A 19,787-nucleotide genomic window follows, 5' to 3' on the forward strand; every position below is an offset into this window, starting at 1 on the left:
ATGTGAGACCGAAAATCTATACTTTTGTGGGACCAGTGGGCTCCGCTCGAGGTTTTTTTCGTTATCAATTGAGGGGGGATCGCTGGTTTTGTTTTTCAACCGGGAGGGGGGGGGGGGGATAGTTTTCTGTTGGTGGGGAAAGGGAAGGGACGACTTTTTATATAGGTATAGCGTCCTTTATTAAGACGCTATAGTACAACGTCTTAATAAAGGGCGCTATATCTTCCCGCTTTTTTGAGGTTCAAATACAATGCCTTTTAAAAGAACATTATACTTAACTGGGCAAACGACCGTTAAGGTATAACGCCCTTTAAAGGGGCGTTATATATATTGTGATCACTGCTCATTTTTTTCACATATTTTATTTTTTTGAGTGCAAATGAATCACATTTTGATTGCGGCCTCTATATACTTTGACCTTTTTCGGGTGGATTTTATGATGACCAAACACCTACCTTACAATACCATACTCTTTTAGGTACAAAAACCTCTTTAATTGGTCCTACCAATGACATATCATTATTTATTTCTTTTGTTTGTTTTTTAAGCTAATCGTGATCGCATTTCGTCCATTAGAATAACATAATGATTATCAATCTCTTATAGTGCTTTAAAGAAGATTTTATGCGTACAATTTGATACTAAAATGTGTAGTAGTAAAACTGTAACTTGTGATTAAAATAATAGAAAATTGAAACTAAAAAGGGAAAAGTTTCAGAGGAGTGCAAAATGAACTAATCGCAGGAGGTAGGTATATATAGGTTTCCAAATAAGTTAAGGTTAAAAGCTTGTGAACTCAACCTTGGTTTCAGGTGTTGTCTACAGAAAGAATCTCAATGGATTCTCTTTCTTTCCTTCTTTTTCTGCTCTCTCGGACACAGTCAATGGAACGCCAAGTTTGAGAATCTTTTTTCAGGGGCTCCACCCCAAAAATCATGGACTCCGTTCCCTTGCGCCCATTCTTTCTAATTTTCATTTTTCTGTGTTTATTCTTTTGTTTATATATACGGTCACGATTTTCCAAGTTAAATAATACTCTACTAGTAGTATTATCTTTTCACTTCATCGTCTTCCTAAATATATTTTTGTATGGGTCGAAATCAGTCTGATAGTATTCGAAATAATATTATCCAAGAAGTAGAAATATTCGTAGTCGAAGAGTCGACGGAAACCGTGGTCGAGATGACGACAATGGTCGAGGTCGAGCATCACTAATGAAGCTGTAACGGCTAGCTAATTTTCGAAATAAGATGTTAAACTGTTAGGGTTTGTTAGAAAAAAAAATAATATATATATATATATATATATATATATATATATATATATAAGAAGAGGGGCCAATAACGGAGGGCATGTGATATTCATTTGTAAGAACAGACCTTCACAAAAGATTCATCACTCTTACTAAGATACAAACATCACATTTTCATCAAGATTCTTGTTTATATTATTCCATACTTTCTACCATATCCGAGGATAATTCGAACATTCGAGGATTTGTTTGTCATTCATCATTGTGAGGAGGAATAATCACCCAATTCCTCATTTATTGGGTGAATCATTCATTTTATTTATTTAAATGTCATTTATTATTGTCCGTTACTATTTAATGCAATATTATTGCTCAAATTACTTGGGATGATTGTTGCACACTATTATTATATTTCTACCATATCTGTTTAACGTTAGTCACACTTTCGGAACTCGCGTCTAGAAATATTATTGTTAACTAAGATTAACCTCTTAGCACATAAATTTAATTATTTGGGCCAAAAATTACACTTTTGGTCAAACTAAGCTATATGACAATTGTTTAATTTCTCTAACATACGGAGGCTTTTAGTGTAGTTGCAAAAGCGCTTCAAAATTTGATTGAGGTCATAGATTCAAATTTCAAGTGTAATATATTTTTATTTTTTTTATATTCCTTATAAAATTTGTGTTACGTAAAAATCATTTGTCCGGTGAGAAAAATAAAATAATAGATATATTTGCTACACTCAAACTTCTCTATAATAATCACTTGATATAGTAATATTTCATTATAACTATAAAAGTCAAGTTTTTTTCGGAAACTATTTTTTTTTGGTTATATTTTACCTCTCTATAATAACAACAACCGTCTTTATAGCAGTACATTATTTATAAAATTATCCCTAATAACTGCCATCTTTATAGAAGTAGAATCTCTAATATTACCAAATAATAGTTCTGGAGATTTTGACCAAATATTTTGAAACATTAATATATTCACTATAAAGCTAAAAAATCAATGAAACTAGTGAGACTGTTATAGAGAGATTTGACGGTATTAGGTAAATGAAGAAATATCCAAAAAAAATATATTTTTTTTTTAAAAAAGAAAAAGATTTAAGTAATAGCCTTAAAGTATTGTATTTTTTTTTTTTGATGTGGGACAAGGTTTTTCTTAAGCGTTTTTTTTAATCCTCGGAATCTTTAAAGTTACTAGTAGAATCAACAGCAACGGCAAGTACCATTTAGAATAGGAATATCAAAGGGGCCACGAAAATGAAATAAATGAAAGGTGATTTTCCTTTAAGCGCGAGTGAGTGTGTGTATATGTATCTTATTCTATTCTTTAAAAAGTGGCTTACATCAGCAGCCAGCGGCAGTTCATATAGGGTGGCATACCTTTATTCATATACTAGTACACCACTTTAACTGTGTCCCATTTCTCTGTAGTGCTCTCTCTCTTCTCTATATTCTCTCCTCAGTTACAAATATTTCTGTGGATGTCCTGGGTTCTGAATTCTGACTTCCTTTGGTAACAAATTAAAAGCAAGCCACCCCTTTTCACTTCTCACATCATTATATATATATATATATATATATATATATATGTGAAGTGACTTTACCAAATTCTTAGAATGTTTTCAGTTCTTGAAATTAGTCTTATAACCAGCCAGACATGCCAGCTTAATTAAAGACTATATATATTTCAAGAATCTTTCTCAAAGTGAGTAACTTTTATTCTACGGAGTATCTTTTTTCCACTCCCTGTAATTGGTGGTCTTTCTTTCTTTCTTTCTTTCTTTTGCTATACATGGTTGAATTAATGAGGATGAGTTCTTTTTTGTCTATAAAGTGCAGTGTGATTGTCTGCAAAGTCAAATTCTGCATTACATACTCGATGTAGCTTTTGTTTAACTCCACAAAGACGATAACTTTGGAATTGGAATGTTTGTCTCCTCTTGTTGTTTAGATCATACTATTTCTTACCCTTAGATCCATAATCCGTCCCTCTTGATTTGCTTCTTTTGTTGACGGCTCAGGTTGTTTATAGTTTCTCTTTAGTTTAAATTCCTTAGGGGGGGCTTCTGTATCAAAGGTTGCAGCTTTGTGTTGTTTGATTAGCATTTTGGCTATGTAGTGTAGAGTAATTTTGCATGGAAATGTATGGCTCCTGAAATGCATTTGTGAATTGCAGTTAATTTGCAAACCAAAACTAAAACTGATGAGGTTTGTGGAAACCGGGCTGATTGGGTTTTGGAAGGCGGAGGAAAGAAATCCTTCATGGAAGTTCCTCTTCTTGTTTTTCATATATAGGCTGCTTTTGTGTTCTGGCTCGTGATCGTGATTTTTTGCCCTCTCTCTCTCTCTCTCTCTCTCTCTCTGTTGGATCATTGATTTAGGGCTTCTTTTTTAATATTGGGATGGGAGATTCAACTTGAGGCTAGTAGCTATTTCATTATGGAAGATGGTCCCTTTACACTTCATGACATGTTTGCAAAGCTCTCTTCAGACAACACTATTGCTACTTCTGATTTTAGTGAATTCCTCTCCGACGGATTCTGGCTAGAGACAACTAATCACGCCTCCAATTTCCTTACTCCCTCCTCTTTGGCTTCTCAGCCCCTTTTGTTAGATACTACTAAAGCAGGCCATTTCCTTCCTACCACAGATCAACTAACTTTGCAGGAAGAAACTGACAAAGATAAGATTTTGTTTGCCCAAATGGATGATTTTTCTCCAACTAGAAGAGAAAACTCTGAGACTTCCCCTCGTCGGTTGTGGATTGGGCCAAACATAAACCCGAATCCAACTTTATCAGTAAAAAAGAGATTGGTGCAAGCCATTGAACACCTAAAAGATTCCACAAGGGATAAAGATGTCCTAATTCAGATATGGGTCCCAGTCAAGAGAGGAGGCAAACATGTCCTTATTACTAATAATCAACCCTACTTCCTCAACCCAAACTTCCAGAGTCTAGTAGAGTACAGATATGTCTCCCAAAATTACCAATTTGCTGCTGAGAAGGATTCAAAGGAGTTGGTTGGGTTGCCTGGCCGTGTTTTCTTGAAGAAGCTACCAGAGTGGACTCCTGATGTTCGTTTTTTCAAGCGGGAGGAGTATCCACGAGTTAATCATGCTCATCAGTATAATGTTCGGGGTTCCATTGCAGTTCCTGTTTTTGAAACTGGCAGTGGAACTTGCTTGGGTGTTGTTGAGATTGTGACTACTACTCAGAAAACTCACTATCACCCCGAGCTTGAAGACGTCTGCAAAGCTCTTGAGGTATTTCTTAATTGCTTTTTCTCTCTCTTTAGTGTGTCTTACAATTAATGTCCGTTCCCAGAATAGTTAGTTAGATTAGTAATATTAGTCCATTATTTGGTAGGTGAGGAGAGAGATTAATTTTCTTTCGAGTTCTGAATACAAGTGATGAAGTATTGTTGAAGCAGGAAGTTCTATGTTTCTTTTTCTTCCTGTGTATTGGTGATTTTGCTTTGTCTTTGGTAGCTATTATGCCCTGTTGGTTAGGTTACCAACAAAATAGCCTCTGACAAGTAACTTTTGCTACTCATTTTGGGCTACTATGATTCTCTGCTATGACAACGAACCATTTCTCTTGGAAGTTAAAGAAGCCTTTTCCTTCTTGTAGGCTGTTAATCTAAGAAGTTCTGGCATCTCAAATCCTGCAAAAATCAAGGTAGATCCTGAAATTAATCTTTCACTTTCTCATTAGGAGGCGGAGCTCCATATTCACCTCTGATATCGTAGCTGTGATTCTATATCAGGACTGCAATGAGTCGTACCTTGCTGCCTTGGCCGAGATTCAATATATCTTGACATGTGTGTGTGATACACACAAGTTGCCATTGGCTCAGACTTGGGCCCCGTGCATACAACAAGGTAAAGGTGGGTGCCTGCGTGATGAGAACTTTACTTTTTGTGTTACCACAGTCGACGAAGCTTGCTATGTGCGCGATCCACAAGTGTTGCCTTTTCATTACGCATGTTCTGAGCATCACTTGCTTAAAGGTGAAGGAGTTGCAGGTGGAGCATTCAATACAAATCAGCCATGTTTTGCTACAGATATTACGGCCTTTAGCAAGACAGAATATCCACTGTCACACCACGCGAGAATGTTTGGATTATGTTCTGCTGTAGCAATACGCCTTCGAAGTATATACACAGGGTCGGCTGACTTTGTTTTGGAGTTCTTCTTGCCACTTGATTGCAAAAATACTGAAGACCAAAAACAAATGTTAAGTTCACTGTCTTCTGTGATACAACAAAGTTGCCGAAGCTTACGTGTTGTTACGGATCAGGAATTACAGGAGGAAAAAGAACTCCTACAACGTGAGAAGGTCATCCTTTCTGCTGGAGAATCACATGAAGAAATATCAAGAAAACCAGTCTCTCCACCTTACGGGGATCAAGATGCTTCTTCCTGGCTTTCTCAAATGATGGATTCCCAAAGAAAGGGTAAAGGAGCCGCTGTTTCGCAAGAAGAAAATTTTAAGGTGACAGCAAACCATTGGAGGGAATCCATTCATGCATCTACATACTCGGAGCCAAACCAGATCCAGGATAATTTTGGACCCAACGGAGGTTCTGGGGGTTCCTTAGATTTTTCTTCTGGTACAGGATCACATTCCTCAGGTGCCAAGAGAGCAGGTGAAAGAAGACGGTCAAAGACCGAGAAGAGCATCAGTTTGCAGGTACTCAGGCAGTATTTTGCCGGGAGCCTAAAAGATGCTGCAAAAAGTATTGGAGGTAGGATAAGTTGCCTAAAACTTCTACTTCCAGTCCCACTCATTTTATAAATTCTGGATCGAAAAATAAAGCATCGTCATTTCACAATCATGTACCTATTTTGTCTTTAATCACTACTGTGGATTTGGAACTTTAGAAATTTACAATTTCGGCCTTTTAAATAAAGAACTATGCATTTCTCTGCCTTTCTCTTAATTGTCTGCCTCTTTCATGGCATGATTGTCCCCCTGGGCAACTGTTAAAATGATGCACTGAAAATCCGTGGACATCTTGAGTTCTTTGAGAATTATATCCTGGAACTGCTCTAAATGACTCAATAGTACTGATTTTCAACTATTTCTTCAGACCAACTATGCATCATCTTGATTAACCTCTCTACTTTCTAGTTTGGAATCCTTAGGACATGCTCATGTGATCCTTTTGGGTTTTCATCTTTTCCAAAGTTATAATTTTTTTTATATTTATCATCTCAAAATTTTAGATTATTTCTATAATTGTCTTTTCTACAAGTTTGTGCATCCATGATTTACCTTAAGGCCTCAAATTTGGGTCTTGAGCACTATCATCTCTGCCATCTTAGCTTGTCATTGATTACTTATCAATTTCTTCCAACTTGCAGTTTGCCCTACAACTTTGAAAAGAATATGCAGGCAACATGGAATCACAAGGTGGCCTTCTCGCAAGATCAAGAAAGTGGGCCACTCGTTGCAGAAACTTCAACTTGTTATTGATTCAGTCCATGGTGCCGAGGGTGCTATTAAACTCAGTTCTTTCTACACTAACTTCCCAGAACTTACCTCTCCAAATAATCCAGGGACCAGCAATTTATCTGCTTCTAAGAACCATGATCATCTGCAGCAAGTAAATACTCAACCTGATGGCAGTGCATTAAGCCCTGTGACCACTACTTCCAAGTCAACTTCTTCATCTGGCAGTCATAACTCCAGTTCAAGTTTATTCTGTTCCACTGATTCAAAGCATTTATTTCCCCTTACAAATGTTTTTGCCACGGGGAATGCCACAATGGAAGAACACCCTGGAGGAATGCTAAAGAGAGCACATACAGAAGCAGAATTGCATGACATGGGTCAAGAAGAAACCAAGCTTTTGGTTCGATCACAGAGTCAAAAAATTCAAAGCAATCACATTTCTCTGGAACCTCTGTGTCCTTTGCCGACGAGTAGCAACCAGGTTATACGGGATTCAGCTACATTTAAAGTAAAAGCCACTTTTGGGAAAGAAAAGATCCGTTTCAGCCTGCAATCACATTGGGGTTTTATAGATGTTCAGCAAGAGGTCTTAAGGCGTTTCAATATAGAAGATGGTAAAATCGATCTAAAATATTTGGATGACGACGACGAGTGGGTGCTTCTGACATGTGATGCTGATCTTGAGGAATGTATAGATATACACAGATTATGTAAAAGGAGAACCATTAAAGTCTCCCTCCACCATGCTTACCATCCCAATCTTGGAAGTTCATTTGGTAGCAGTGGCCCTGCCTAAAGCTATATTTGCTTTGCTTTACAAGTTTTTCCAGATTTCGGGTCAGGTTTGCTTGCTACGAAGCTAGCAGCTTATCACTGTGGAGTATTCTTGGCAGTCACATGTAAGTAAAAAAGGGCCTAATTCACTTTTCATTCCTAGTGTTAATGTTGGATGCACATGCACACAAAATGGGAGATGACAGTTTAAAGCTACAACGTATTGTTTGCACTAGTGGTCAATGTGCCGTAATGTGCCCCGTCAGATGCAGTTATTTGACATTCTTGTTGATTACACGATGTGTACCCATTGTATTAATGTTTTTAAAAATATCAATGGGAATGTACTACGTATAGAACATACAATTACGCATCGAGTGAGATGGACCCTTGGTCAAGCTGTTTGTGGGAGAGGAGAAATAGTCTTCAGTGGTCGTTTAGCATTTTCCAGCTACAATGGATACAGCGTAACGATTTGGGCAATGATAATCATACCCTCTCCACACTATATGTCTAATAATGTACTTTAGCTAAGTTCCAACCTTATGTAGTTGTTATTGCATTCACTACCAGGAGCCTAACAAAACTGAACTAATGGCTTGGTATCTACTTTATGGATCTTTCTGATCTTGTAAAAAGACTCGTGGAATGAATTTTGATAGTAGTATTTTTCCTGTGACAGAAAAGACTGGGTGCCTACTTTAATATCAATGATAACAAGTTCAACAAATTTAACTGCTTCTACTTACACCTAAGAAATCATCGGTGATATGAGGTAAACATCTCTTGATAAATATATCAACATCTGGCTAGGAACTATTGTCTTCGAATAACCTGCCCCATTTGTCTTCGCATAACTTGTTGGGTTGTATAGAGAAATTCGAGCATGTAAAAGAATTTCATTTTCAGAATGTTTGGAACTATTAAACGAAATGAAGATACTAAAAAAGGAAGTATTGTGTCCATGTTCATCTCCCTCTTTCCTAGCGTCTTATGTGTTACCCCTCCCCCTCTTCGTCGCCCTTTTGTCACCACCGTTCAGTGGACAGCAGCGATATAACCCACTGCTGAGATATAATTCCCAATCCAATGTAAGTTACGATTAGGGGTGGCAAAATGGTTAAAAGAACACAATTAATCACCCATATTATCCATTAAAAATAGGTTGGATAATGAACTTTTTAAAAATGGGTCAAAGATGGATAAGAACCATATTATCCATTTAGAAAATGGATAACCAATGGGTAACCAATGGATAACTAATGGGTTTAACTTTTACATTTGTAAAGCCTCAAATTGAGGGTTTCTCAAATTTGGGAGATTAGAAATTCTCCCAAAAGTGTTCATATTCAAGAAGTCATGGATAATATGGTTACCCATATTAACCGTCGGTTAATCCGTTTTTTATCCGTATTAAATATGGGTCGGGTCGGATAATTTATCCATTTTTTCATTACCCGTTTTCGACCCGAACGATATCCAACCCGACCCCCCTATTTGCCACTCCTAGTTACGACCATTTGACTGGCAAAAGGTTTGCTCACCCCTATCCCCTAACCCCATAATAAAGAAGAATTTTCAGAAGTAATTAACTTCCTATAGCTGCCATATATATAATTACTTCCTATAACTACTATTCAATTGTTACCGTAGTGTATTCGCGAATACAACAACAAAAAGCGCCTAAAAATCAGGACAGTCCAGCTGTACGCACATGTATTCACATGTATTCGCGCTATGTATTCATGAATACAACAACAAAAAGCGCCTAAAATCAGGGCAGTCCAGCTGTACGCGCATGTATTCACATGTATTCGCGCTGCTGTATTCATGAATACAGCAGCAAAAAGCACCTAAAATCAGGGCAGTCCAGCTGTACGCGCATGTATTCACATGTATTCGCGCCATGTGTTTATTAATACAGTAACAGCAATCACCTTAAAAATAGGTATGTTCAGCTGTCTAATAACGGAAATAATATCAATTAGCGTGATACACTCCTAATATAACTCAACAAAATCAATTCTAATATGCCTCATCATCAACGCAATTAATTAGAATGATTTTTCAGTTGTATATAACTTTTGTATTTAGTGTGTTTCAATTTATTTTTTTTACTGTTGCATTCATTAGATTCAATGTTTGTATTTACTATATTCGCTATTTTATATTCAGTGTATTCAAATGTATTTGTATTAACAATATTTTAGTTATTCCTAATACATGTTATTACTGTTGTATTCAGTATATTTCATTGGTTGTATTCACTGTATTTCTATTTGTATTCAGTGTATTTTACTGTATTTCACTGTATTTTAAAATTAAATATATTCTCTGTTTATATTTTGTTCTATTTTAATGTTTGTATTCAGTGTATTTCAATGTTTATATTATGTATTCATGTATATTGTATGTACAGTATGCATGAATGTAGGTGTATTTAGTTGTATTAAAAAATACAGACCTTCGAAATACATAAACACAGTAAAATATATATATATATATATATATTTATACAAAAATATAATGTGTTCGAGTGAATTTGTACAGAATACAATGTATTTGTATCATTGTATGTGACTAAATAGCAAAGAAGAGAAGAAAGTTCGTCGGAGATGGCGTTTTCCGGCCAAGACTCCTTGTATCGATTCACTACCTCTTCCATTACAATTTACAACGCTTCCAATTCGACCGCTTCTTCCTCTTTTCTCTCTTACTTACCGCGCTAAGAATCTCTCTTTCTCTTTAATCTCGTCGTCGCCCAAGGTATTTCCGCTTCCTTTTTTGATTATCAGTTTACTTTCATATTTCTGATTTTGAGTTTTTTAGGCTTTCTTTCATGATTTGTTTCTCTTTCGTGTATTTATGATTCGGCCTATTTTGCTCGAAGAGAGAGAGAAGAAAGAGAGAGAGAAAGAAGAAAAATTCTGAGAGAGAATCGTGTGTTAACTGAAAGAAAGAGAGAGGAAAAACATAAATAACATATTTCATGCTTCAATGATATTATATACTATAAATACTTATTTTGCTATAAAATATAAAAGGTAGCTATAGAAAATAATATTTTAAAATGATTTTGGTTTATAATAAATAGGGTGTATACCTTTGCTATAAAATTTCCTAAAATTTATAGGTAGGCATCAGAAGCAGAAAACCGCCAACAAGCTTCCACCCCCGACATCCAACAATTCAGAGTTTTGGCCCCCTAATTTTTCGGTTTCCTTGCAGCAAAAGAACGACAGCTCTTTAGTTGTGGAAAAGTGCCGGTTTTCATAGAACACAAAAGAGCCCTACCTGCAAGTGATGTCCATTTTCATACACGAGTGCAGTTGCTGAATGGCGAACTGCAATTCACCAGACAAAGAATGGTGGTTATCTCCTGCAAGAAACTTGCATGCCTTAGCATTCACATACACTAAGCTATAGCCAGCTGTAACCTTGACACCTCTCTCCTTAGACAGCATTCTCATTTTGCTGGCATCACCCCACGAATGACCTGATGCATACATGTTTGATGCAAGAAGATAGCCAGCTGAGCTTGACGGCTCGAGTTCAAGTACTTGAGGGAGGGCATTGGCACCAAACTCATAGTTCTCATAGTTCCTACAGGCACTCAAGAGCGCCCCCCATGCACTTGCACTAGGCTTTACTCCTCCACGTAGCCTTCCTATCAAATTCATTGCACTATCAACCTTTCCAGCCCGAGCTAACAAATCTACAAGGCAAGAGTAATGTTCTAAGCTTGGTTCAACCTCATGATCCCAAATCAACTCCTCAAAAAGAGATAGCCCTTCTTCTACCAGTCCCCCATGACTACAAGCGGACAAAAGAGACAGTGCTGTTACTTGATTCGGCCTCAGACCACTCATTTTCATCTCAGCAAGTAGGGCTAGAGCTTCATTTGGGAGGCCATTCATACCATATGCTGTGATAATGGCACTCCAGGTAACGACATTCTTGTGTGGAATCCGTTCAAACACTTTTCTCGACAATTCAACAGAACCACATTTCGAATACATATCTAAGATCGCAGTTCCCACTAGTACATCAGATGTCAACCCTCTTCGAATAGCAATGCCATGAGCCCACCTTGATCTTTTCAGGTCTGCAGAAAGAGAGCAAGCTTCAAGAAGATGTAGCATGGTAATGGCATTGGGCCGTTCAGTAGTGTGGTTCATCTCTCGGAAAACAGCAATGGCTTCGTCAGGCATGCCACAGTGTGTGAATCCAGCAATCATGGTGCTCCAAGTTACTGCATCTTGCGTTTTCATAATACTAAATTGACTCCATGCATAATTTATGAGATTGCAACTTGCATATGCATCGATCAAAGAGTTTGTAACCAACTCATTCAACTCAAAACCTCGTCGGAGTACTCTGGAATGTATCAACTTGCACTGGTAAGGGTCAAGGAAGGACTTACATAACTGCAGCAGATTGACCAGAGTCACCTCATCAGAATCAACTCCAGCCTTCCTCATCGAATCAAATAGAATTAGAGCCTCAGAATGCTTCTCATTTTGCACAAGTCCTGACAACAAAGAGTTCCAGGATACGACATTCTTTTCGGGAGTTTCGCGGAAAACTCTCAATGAAGAATTAACATCGTTGCATTTAGAATACAAGTCGATCAGGGAGTTCTGTACAAACAAATCATAACCCAGACCTCTAGAGATAACAAATCCATGAATTGACTCTCCCATTCTAATGGCCATCAATTTGCTGCAGGCTTTGAGTACACTTACCACTGATTGTCCGTCTAGCGTTATCCCAAAATCAATCATCCGTTTAAAGAACCCGAGAGCAACAGTTGCTTCCTCGCTTTGGGTATAGCCAGCAACCATGACACTCCAAGAAATAACGTCTCTGTCAGTCATTTCATCGAAAAGGTTATGCGCAAGCTGCATTCCTAATTCAGCATAAAAGTTGAGGAGCGAGTTTTGGACAGAAGTTATACTTGAATATCCAGCACGAATGATAGAACCATGAATCATCTGTCCAACCTCAAAAGCTTTAAGATTCCGACAAGTCTGAATGACAAGCACTAAGGTGGAGATGTTGGGTTCAAAACCTGCAGCCCAAGCCTGAGTAAAGAACCACAATCCTCGTCCAGAAGAAGCAGCAGCAGCTCGCTCTAAGTGTCCGTGAACGATTACATTCCACGAAACTGAATCTTTGTTGGGCATGCAGTTAAAAACAAGAAGTGCAGAACCCAAATCTCCAGATTTAGCATAGAAGTCCATCATAGAATTACCGAGGGAAGTGAAAGCTAGGAATCCCTGCTTAATCAGAGAGCCATGGATAGAATTGCCATGTGTGGGTGAGAGGTTTAAGCATGCTTTGAGAAGGACGGCGAAAACCGAATGGTCTGTCAACTCAAGTCCGCTCTTCTTCAATTCGCGGTAGTGGAAAAGAACGTCTTGGGATTTGCCATGATACAGTAATTCTTTCAACCTAGAACACCAGTTACAGTTCCAAGCAGGCGACGAGAAAGGAACACGCATTTAGACGACAGGGTTTTTTTTATTTCAGGGTACTCCCTTCCAACTCTAAATCCAATGACCATAACTCACTATACTCTGTACCACACCGTACCTTCTTCTCCAGTTATACGGAAGCAAGTCCACAGTTCAATTTTAGAGATTATACTGTGATTAGCTCTTACTGTTATTCAGGAGGTCGGCATTTCAACGTGACACAAATTAAAAGAACTCCCTTTTTAGTATGAAATAGTGCAATGTCAAGCGTCCTTTCACGATCCGATTATACCTTCTCAGTTCTCCCCCTAGCCGCTACATTTACACATGAGGGTTCTCAACTTACCGTTGAACTCATATAGCCCGTTTTAGTTACTAACTTCACAATTACATATTTACACATTTAATGAACTTTCTAATTAATTCAATTACTGGATTCGCCTGTAAACATATCTAATACTTTAGCCCCGCCCCTACCTGAGGGATGATACACTTTATCAGAAAGGTGGATCATTTTTCATACAACTTTGAAGGTTTGCTTTTAGCATTGGACTTGGAATGTCTGTATGTGAAGTGCTAAAAGACGGTAAACACAAAGGATCTACAAGTTAGTTCTGATTGTTAACATTAACAACTAAACACAGTCTAACAGACAGACAATCATATGCCGTGATCCTTCTCAAGTTAGCTGCAGAAAAAACAAATACGCCCATCTGCAGCTATACAACATCATTAGGGTACTCTGTCGCTTGCCCATGCTCTCCCAAATTTTATTGCTACAGGAAAATTTCAAGAGTGACAAAAATAAAACCTTTTCCCTGTTTTCCTATAACAATTGTGAGAAAGAAATTGATTACGAGCAAAACTACCTTGAGAAAACATGAATTTACTACTCGCTGATGTTGCAAAGTTGAAGGTATGAATTATTGAACATTACATATCTAGACCAATAAGATTTGTACTTGGCAATTGCAAGATCCAACCATGGTTTGTAATTTCCATTGTAATGAACAACCGCCCCATTTTCTATTGCTGTTTTGTTTAGGGCAGGATCATAACCAAGCCCCAAGACATGCCAGCTCCGGTCCAAAGGATAAGTCAAGTTATAAAAAGTTATCAGCCCCGGGGGTAAGGTCCCAAGTTTCCAAAGTGTTCTATCCTCATTCTGCAATGGAAAATCATGGTCAGCTGAAAGGCTACACAAGGATGAAGAAATTAACAAAATGAATAGGAACTGTGAATTTTCTTCTCTAACGGAATTGCTCTTGAACATCAAGTGCATTACGACTCTTTGCAAGAGAAAAACTAGCATTCCATACATAGGTAGATTCTAAGAGCAAGGTTTCTATAAACATGGTGGATCATAACAAGAGTTTGCAAAAAAGCCGACTAGTAGGCAACAATTCATTTTTCTAAGAGATTGTGCTATAAAGCTCAAAGGAAAATGAGCAATCATAGATAAGGTATGTTTCTTCCTTTTTATGGAGTTAGGGGGTGCTGGGATAACAAGGGCCGCACCCTAATACGACTGTTACAATTCTATGTTTTACAAAACTAGAAATAGAGATCACAAAATTAGGTAAATAGGTGATAAGTAGACAAGCTACATGGTTTGGGCGACAAAATGGTTTAGCCCTTATCATGAATGTAGAATTTCATCACTTCTACTCAAAACCTAAAGAAGGCACCCACTATTATTCTTAAGTCTAAACAATGCCCGAATTTGCAAAAAAGTCAAATTCTATCTCCACTGCAGAACACACTTTAAGAGCCATGTCTGAGACCCCCAATACAGCCGGGGGAGAGGGGGGGGGAGTATATTTCCTGACAAATTATGGCAGTTTAGTTTTGAGTCTTTTGACACAATAACATCTATCTACCCTCAAGCAAACAAAGGAGCTTTCAGCAATAATTGAAGGTTTCAATCCCATCAGTCTTCCGACTATATTCTACTTAATTCTTTGTTTTTCATCCTCACTAAATACATTGATTTTCAATAGTAATTTAATCAGTATGGTTTTTTGAGCTGCAGCACTTTCACGGAGTTTCACCTCATTTGACCATCCAAAGCAGCAGCAGAAGCATCTTTAAAGTTATAGTATCTAGTGTATTGCACTATGTCTTGGTTTTCAAATACAATCATATAAACTTGAAACTAAGATGGAGATCAATGTGATGACTGCCTAGCCTTTAGAGCCACCTCCAGGCAGCAGGAGCTATTAAACTCACAAAAACCTATATGAAATTGGGAGAGATCGGTCTATTGGCCCATCACGAATGATCCATTAGCTCTTTTTTTTCTTTTCTTTTGAGGTTAAAAGGAGATCGCTGATATATAACACAAAATACCGGTAAAAAAAACACATTAGATCTTTGTAGGATCATTTTCTTCTATTCAAATTGTAGCGGGTCAAAGAAGATCATTTCCTCATGTAAAACATTCATGATGATAATATCAAAAAACTCAGCTCATTGTGTCTAGAAGCACCAACAAAGAATATATAATATTAACTTACCATTTCCTGCCAATGATGATATATTCCTGTAATGTTGCGCCTCCTCCACTCCTTCAAATCAAAGATATTCATGCCAAATGCCCAGCCACAAGCATTTGGATCAAAATTTTCAGATATCTTCGGGTTCGAGAAGTTAAGATATTTATCAAATCTATGGAAGCTTTCTTTGCATGTCTCCACGGCACCATTGACCATCCCTTGTAGGTCGACAGACCAAAGAGGCGTCAGATCCTTTTGAACTACAATATCATCATCCAGAAACAAAATTTTCTCCAGCTTTGGGTATACTTCAGGAAGGTAAAACCTAAGATGATTTAGCATTGACAAATACTTTGGGTTCCTATATTTGAGATTGTCGGTGCCAGTTGTAAGGGAATTCGACTGATGTGCCTTGAAATAATACTCTATCATTCTAGCAGATTCAAGCTGACGTAGTACAGGGCAGTAAGAAGAATTAAGCCATGTAAAGTCATCCACATTCTCAACATGAATTGTTGCACCAGCAGGAGGATTGACAAGGAACCACATTTTCATAGCTAGGAAGTTCAATTTATCTGTCACTATATGGAAAACGTGCTTTTCAGGCTCCTTTGCGTGCAGTGTAGTAGAGTTCACAACAACAGATGTGGCTAGTACATTATCAGAAAATATTGCATAATGGTACAGAGAAGGATCTTCAAGTTTTTCCTTGTTTGGAAATCCTCTCTCTTCATATCCACGTAGGAAGTAGTCCGTCGTGAGAAGCAAGGGAAGACAATGCAAAGGCCTGGGGACTGTTTTAGCAGCCAGCTGTATCAAGAATGCACTCCTTTTCTTCAGCAGACTTAGACCAGTTTCAGCCGACTGAAGCATGACCCTTAGTTTCCTTGCTAGTGTTATGCAATCGTATAGTTGATCTTTCGCAGCAGCTAGAACATGGCCCATATCCTTTGCTCTGTCAAGTGCACTGTAGGTAAACCTAATATTAAAGACAAAACCTAACATCTAAACTTCATTAACGAAAAGTTGAAAGCACCAACCTTGGTAGAAGTTCAGCATCAGAAGTGGCCTCTCCAATTGCAAGCTGATTTACTCTAGAATGTTGTATCAAAGAATCATACAGAGCATCTTCATTCTTAGCTTTTGCAATGGTAGCATAAGCTCTTGCCATGATTATTTGGTCACGCATAAGTTTAAGGGTAGAGTCAGAATTGGGATTTTCATATTCTTTCCTCCATATATTGTATTTACCCTTGCTAGTTGTGTCAAGCTCTTTAGCTCGCTGAATAGCAGCATCTTGAATCTGGTTTTCAATTTCCTTATCTTGTTGGATCAGCTCTGCAGTCCGTCGGTCCCTTCTTTCATTTCTTAGCCTCTGAAGCATCAGGAAGTATCTATGAATCCAAATGACTGAAAAAGAACATGAATGACAAATGTAGAGATATAAGAATTTGCCACCTGGCGCTTGAGTTTGATTGGATGAAGCTCAGATGCTTTTTTATGCTCCATGACAACTCCATACTGATTTTCATTTACGTTAGAGTGCTCAATATTGACCTCAAACTTATCCGCTGTCTGAGACTTCCCTTCCACTTCCTGAGAACAAGCAGTAAAAAGAATTGCAGTCTACATTAACAAATATAAAAACTACTATATCCTCTTCACTTTGAGAAGATGTTGTGTCCATTTAATATCAGCAAGTAAAGTAAACACACACCTTGGAACTCTTTTTCTGATCACTATCCTCATCACTAGGATATCTCCATACCCATGAAGTTGACAAGTCCTTGGAGTTTATGCTCCTAGTTCTAATAGCACCATTAGCATCAGTGTATGTTACAATGATGTCAATATTCTGCATACAGAGCAGAAAGATCATCATGGTATGGTATACGAAGATTAAAAGTAAATAAATCTAAAGGAGAAAAGAATTCTCTAGTCATCATTAGACTGTTATCCTAAAATCAAAAGATAGGTTGGTTACTTTCTCATCAGGACGAGCAGCAGTCATTAGACCTTGTTCCTGCCAAGAAATTGCAGAGTTTACAGCATATACAGGCAAAAGGGATGCAAAAATAGAAGCCAATTTTTTCATAGAGGCAGAAGTCTTGAAAGACATAGATAATGGGTTTCAAGTAAACTAAATAAATAATTGTATTACCTTTCTATTAATGCATTGTGGACAATCATATGAGGGGAAAAGACCTTTCAGCTCTCCCTGACTGGAAATAGGAGGAAGAGAAGAGAAGTGAAAAGGTAACACATAGAAGTCGGGTAAATAAGAAGTACTAGTAACAAACTAGGTAGCATTACTTGCAGCAGCAAAATTGAGTAAACATGAAGATAAGTATGATGCACTTACAATGATGATACATTTGAGAATTCTTCTCGGGCAGGTTCAACATGTATAACCTGAATAAATAGGATAAGAAGAGTAAGAAAATAACAAAATGAGAAAAGAGAGCTAAGGTAAAGCTCATTATTATGATACACTCGTACAAGTATAATTTGAATCACAACAAGTTAAAAATGAGAAGAAAATAGAAACTCTTTAAATAGTCTCGACGAGATCCAGGCCACATCAACACGATTAAAGTAGAGTGAAAAATGAAAACATAAATTTCAGGGAGAAACAGAAACATAGATGCGCAACAGAGAGAAAGATCTAAAGAAGTGAATTACCAGGAAGAAGATTAGCAAAGTCGGGGAGAGGAAGGATCCTCTAAAACGAGCCCTCATAGCCAGCCGACCCAAGAAGAAAGAAGAGGCCTCTGCTCTGACTGGGTGGGGATCAAATCAATAATCAATTACAGTATTATTCTCTTTACATTCAACCTTAGCTCAGCTCAGCTCTGCCGATGAACATATAACTCTCAACGGAATTGAATAATCAATACAACTTCCTCCCCTTAGTAATTTATTAATTTGAAACGGATGTAATATTATTTACTAAAAATGTTTTGGCTATTTATTAAGGGGGAAACGAATTTCTACATTTTGGCATAAATAAATAAAATTGACACTTTCAGGGACAATATTGGATTCTTGTCCTCAGCGTAATTAATTATAAATATCTCTCTCTCTCTCTCTCTCTCTCTCTCTCTCATATATATATATATATATATATATATATATATATATATATATACGAGAAGGATCATTTTAGTTTAATGTTCGGTAGTTTTTAGTGCTATTCATGTTATTGCTAAGATAATGCCTACTTATTTAAAAACGAAAAAATTTAGCAATTGTAGTGCTCCTCATGTTATTGTTAAGATAATGCCTATTTATTTTCATAAAATAAATAATGCTAAAGAAAAAACTTATAATCATTGTAAATCACGTAATAAGATAAAGTTGGTGAATTGGCTGGTAGTAAGTTGAAAAATATAAAAGAGAACAAACTTTTTAATGCATTATTTGTCTAGTTTTCTTTAACCGACCTTTGTTTCTTACTTGTTTTACTCCATTTCAAAGGTTAAGTTCGTCCCACTTCATTCCCATCACCTTGCAGCAAAAACATTGTGTTTTCCCATTCTTTAGGCAAAATGTTGGGTAGCCTTGATTTATTTACTTTTCTACTAACTTATAACACTGCTGCAGGTCCATCGTTGATTATGTAAAAAAGACTTTCAAAAACAGTATATCAAATCTTCTATTCATTGCAGAATGAACATGAAGTATGTATGCTGCTAAACCAGAATACCATGTATGTATCATAATGTCACAACTCGCATTTTGGAGTTGTGATTTCGGCCAAGAACTGGTGAGAAAAGGTCCTTCTGATGGTCTGACGTAGAGCAGTCTACTCGGGCAACTCGGGCTTTTTAATTTTAAGCATATATAAGGGGTATAGGTGATAAAAGCTCCGACCTGCCTCCCCCATACGTGCTGCCACCGAGCCGTATAGAACGAGCTGCCTTGGGGGCAACCTCAAGGGCCTGCCTAGATGACTCGAAGGAGTGTCAAAGGTATCCACACGAGCTTGGGAACTCGTATGGACGGCGTGACGCCTTTGGGCCAGCGTTGGGCATCAAAGTGGTGCTGGAGGCTCGATGTGTGGAACGGCCAGCCCCGCGGGCTGTCGAATATTAGAACGAGACCTCCGTGCCGATTGGATACTTGACGCACCTGTCATAGGAGCATCATGTGTCGACTTGTGAGCATGGCTTTGGTTCAACCATGCAAGCAAGGGTCCGTTGGCCTAAAGGTGCAGGTGTGGGCGACACTGTACTACTTCGGAATGGAAGCGTGCTGCAAGAGGGCTATGTATGGGCATGGCACGAAAGAGGCGCATGACAATGGCCAAG

General features: G+C 37.7%; 3 protein-coding genes across 6 annotated transcripts; 1 reads left to right on the plus strand and 2 right to left on the minus strand.

The window, feature by feature from the left end:
* The first annotated feature begins 2,631 nt into the window (after positions 1 to 2,631).
* On the plus strand, positions 2,632 to 8,191 carry LOC104114711 (protein NLP2). Of its 3 annotated transcripts, none has more exons than XM_009625222.4 (5): positions 2,632 to 2,977; positions 3,449 to 4,536; positions 4,904 to 4,951; positions 5,040 to 6,021; positions 6,641 to 8,191. In XM_009625222.4, the coding sequence occupies exons 2-5, from the start codon at positions 3,712 to 3,714 to the stop codon at positions 7,525 to 7,527; spliced, it is 2,742 nt and encodes a 913-aa protein (XP_009623517.1). In that variant the 5' UTR covers positions 2,632 to 2,977; positions 3,449 to 3,711; the 3' UTR covers positions 7,528 to 8,191. The 3 variants fall into 3 exon arrangements, with proteins under 3 accessions (XP_009623517.1, XP_033516789.1, XP_033516788.1); XM_033660898.2 differs by having other exon boundaries at positions 2,632 to 2,785; positions 2,899 to 4,536; XM_033660897.2 differs by having other exon boundaries at positions 2,632 to 4,536.
* A 2,455-nt stretch (positions 8,192 to 10,646) lies between these two features.
* Positions 10,647 to 13,139, minus strand: LOC104114710 (pentatricopeptide repeat-containing protein At2g17210). The gene has a single exon (XM_009625221.4). The coding sequence runs from the start codon at positions 13,007 to 13,009 to the stop codon at positions 10,796 to 10,798; it is 2,214 nt and encodes a 737-aa protein (XP_009623516.1). The 5' UTR covers positions 13,010 to 13,139; the 3' UTR covers positions 10,647 to 10,795.
* Positions 13,140 to 13,852: 713 nt separating this feature from the next.
* On the minus strand, positions 13,853 to 18,359 carry LOC104114709 (probable galacturonosyltransferase 3). 2 transcript variants are annotated; one of them, XM_009625219.4, is made up of 9 exons: positions 18,160 to 18,359; positions 17,840 to 17,889; positions 17,639 to 17,699; positions 17,462 to 17,500; positions 17,195 to 17,332; positions 16,936 to 17,073; positions 16,518 to 16,852; positions 15,499 to 16,444; positions 13,853 to 14,147 (listed from the first exon to the last, which is right to left on the minus strand). In XM_009625219.4, the coding sequence occupies exons 1-9, from the start codon at positions 18,214 to 18,216 to the stop codon at positions 13,872 to 13,874; spliced, it is 2,040 nt and encodes a 679-aa protein (XP_009623514.1). In that variant the 5' UTR covers positions 18,217 to 18,359; the 3' UTR covers positions 13,853 to 13,871. The 2 variants fall into 2 exon arrangements, with proteins under 2 accessions (XP_009623514.1, XP_009623515.1); XM_009625220.4 differs by lacking the exon at positions 17,462 to 17,500.
* Between the last annotated feature and the right edge of the window lie 1,428 nt (positions 18,360 to 19,787).

The sequence above is a fragment of the Nicotiana tomentosiformis genome, chromosome 1 (genome assembly GCF_000390325.3).
Source record: "Nicotiana tomentosiformis chromosome 1, ASM39032v3, whole genome shotgun sequence".
Lineage (NCBI taxonomy): Eukaryota > Viridiplantae > Streptophyta > Magnoliopsida > Solanales > Solanaceae > Nicotiana > Nicotiana tomentosiformis.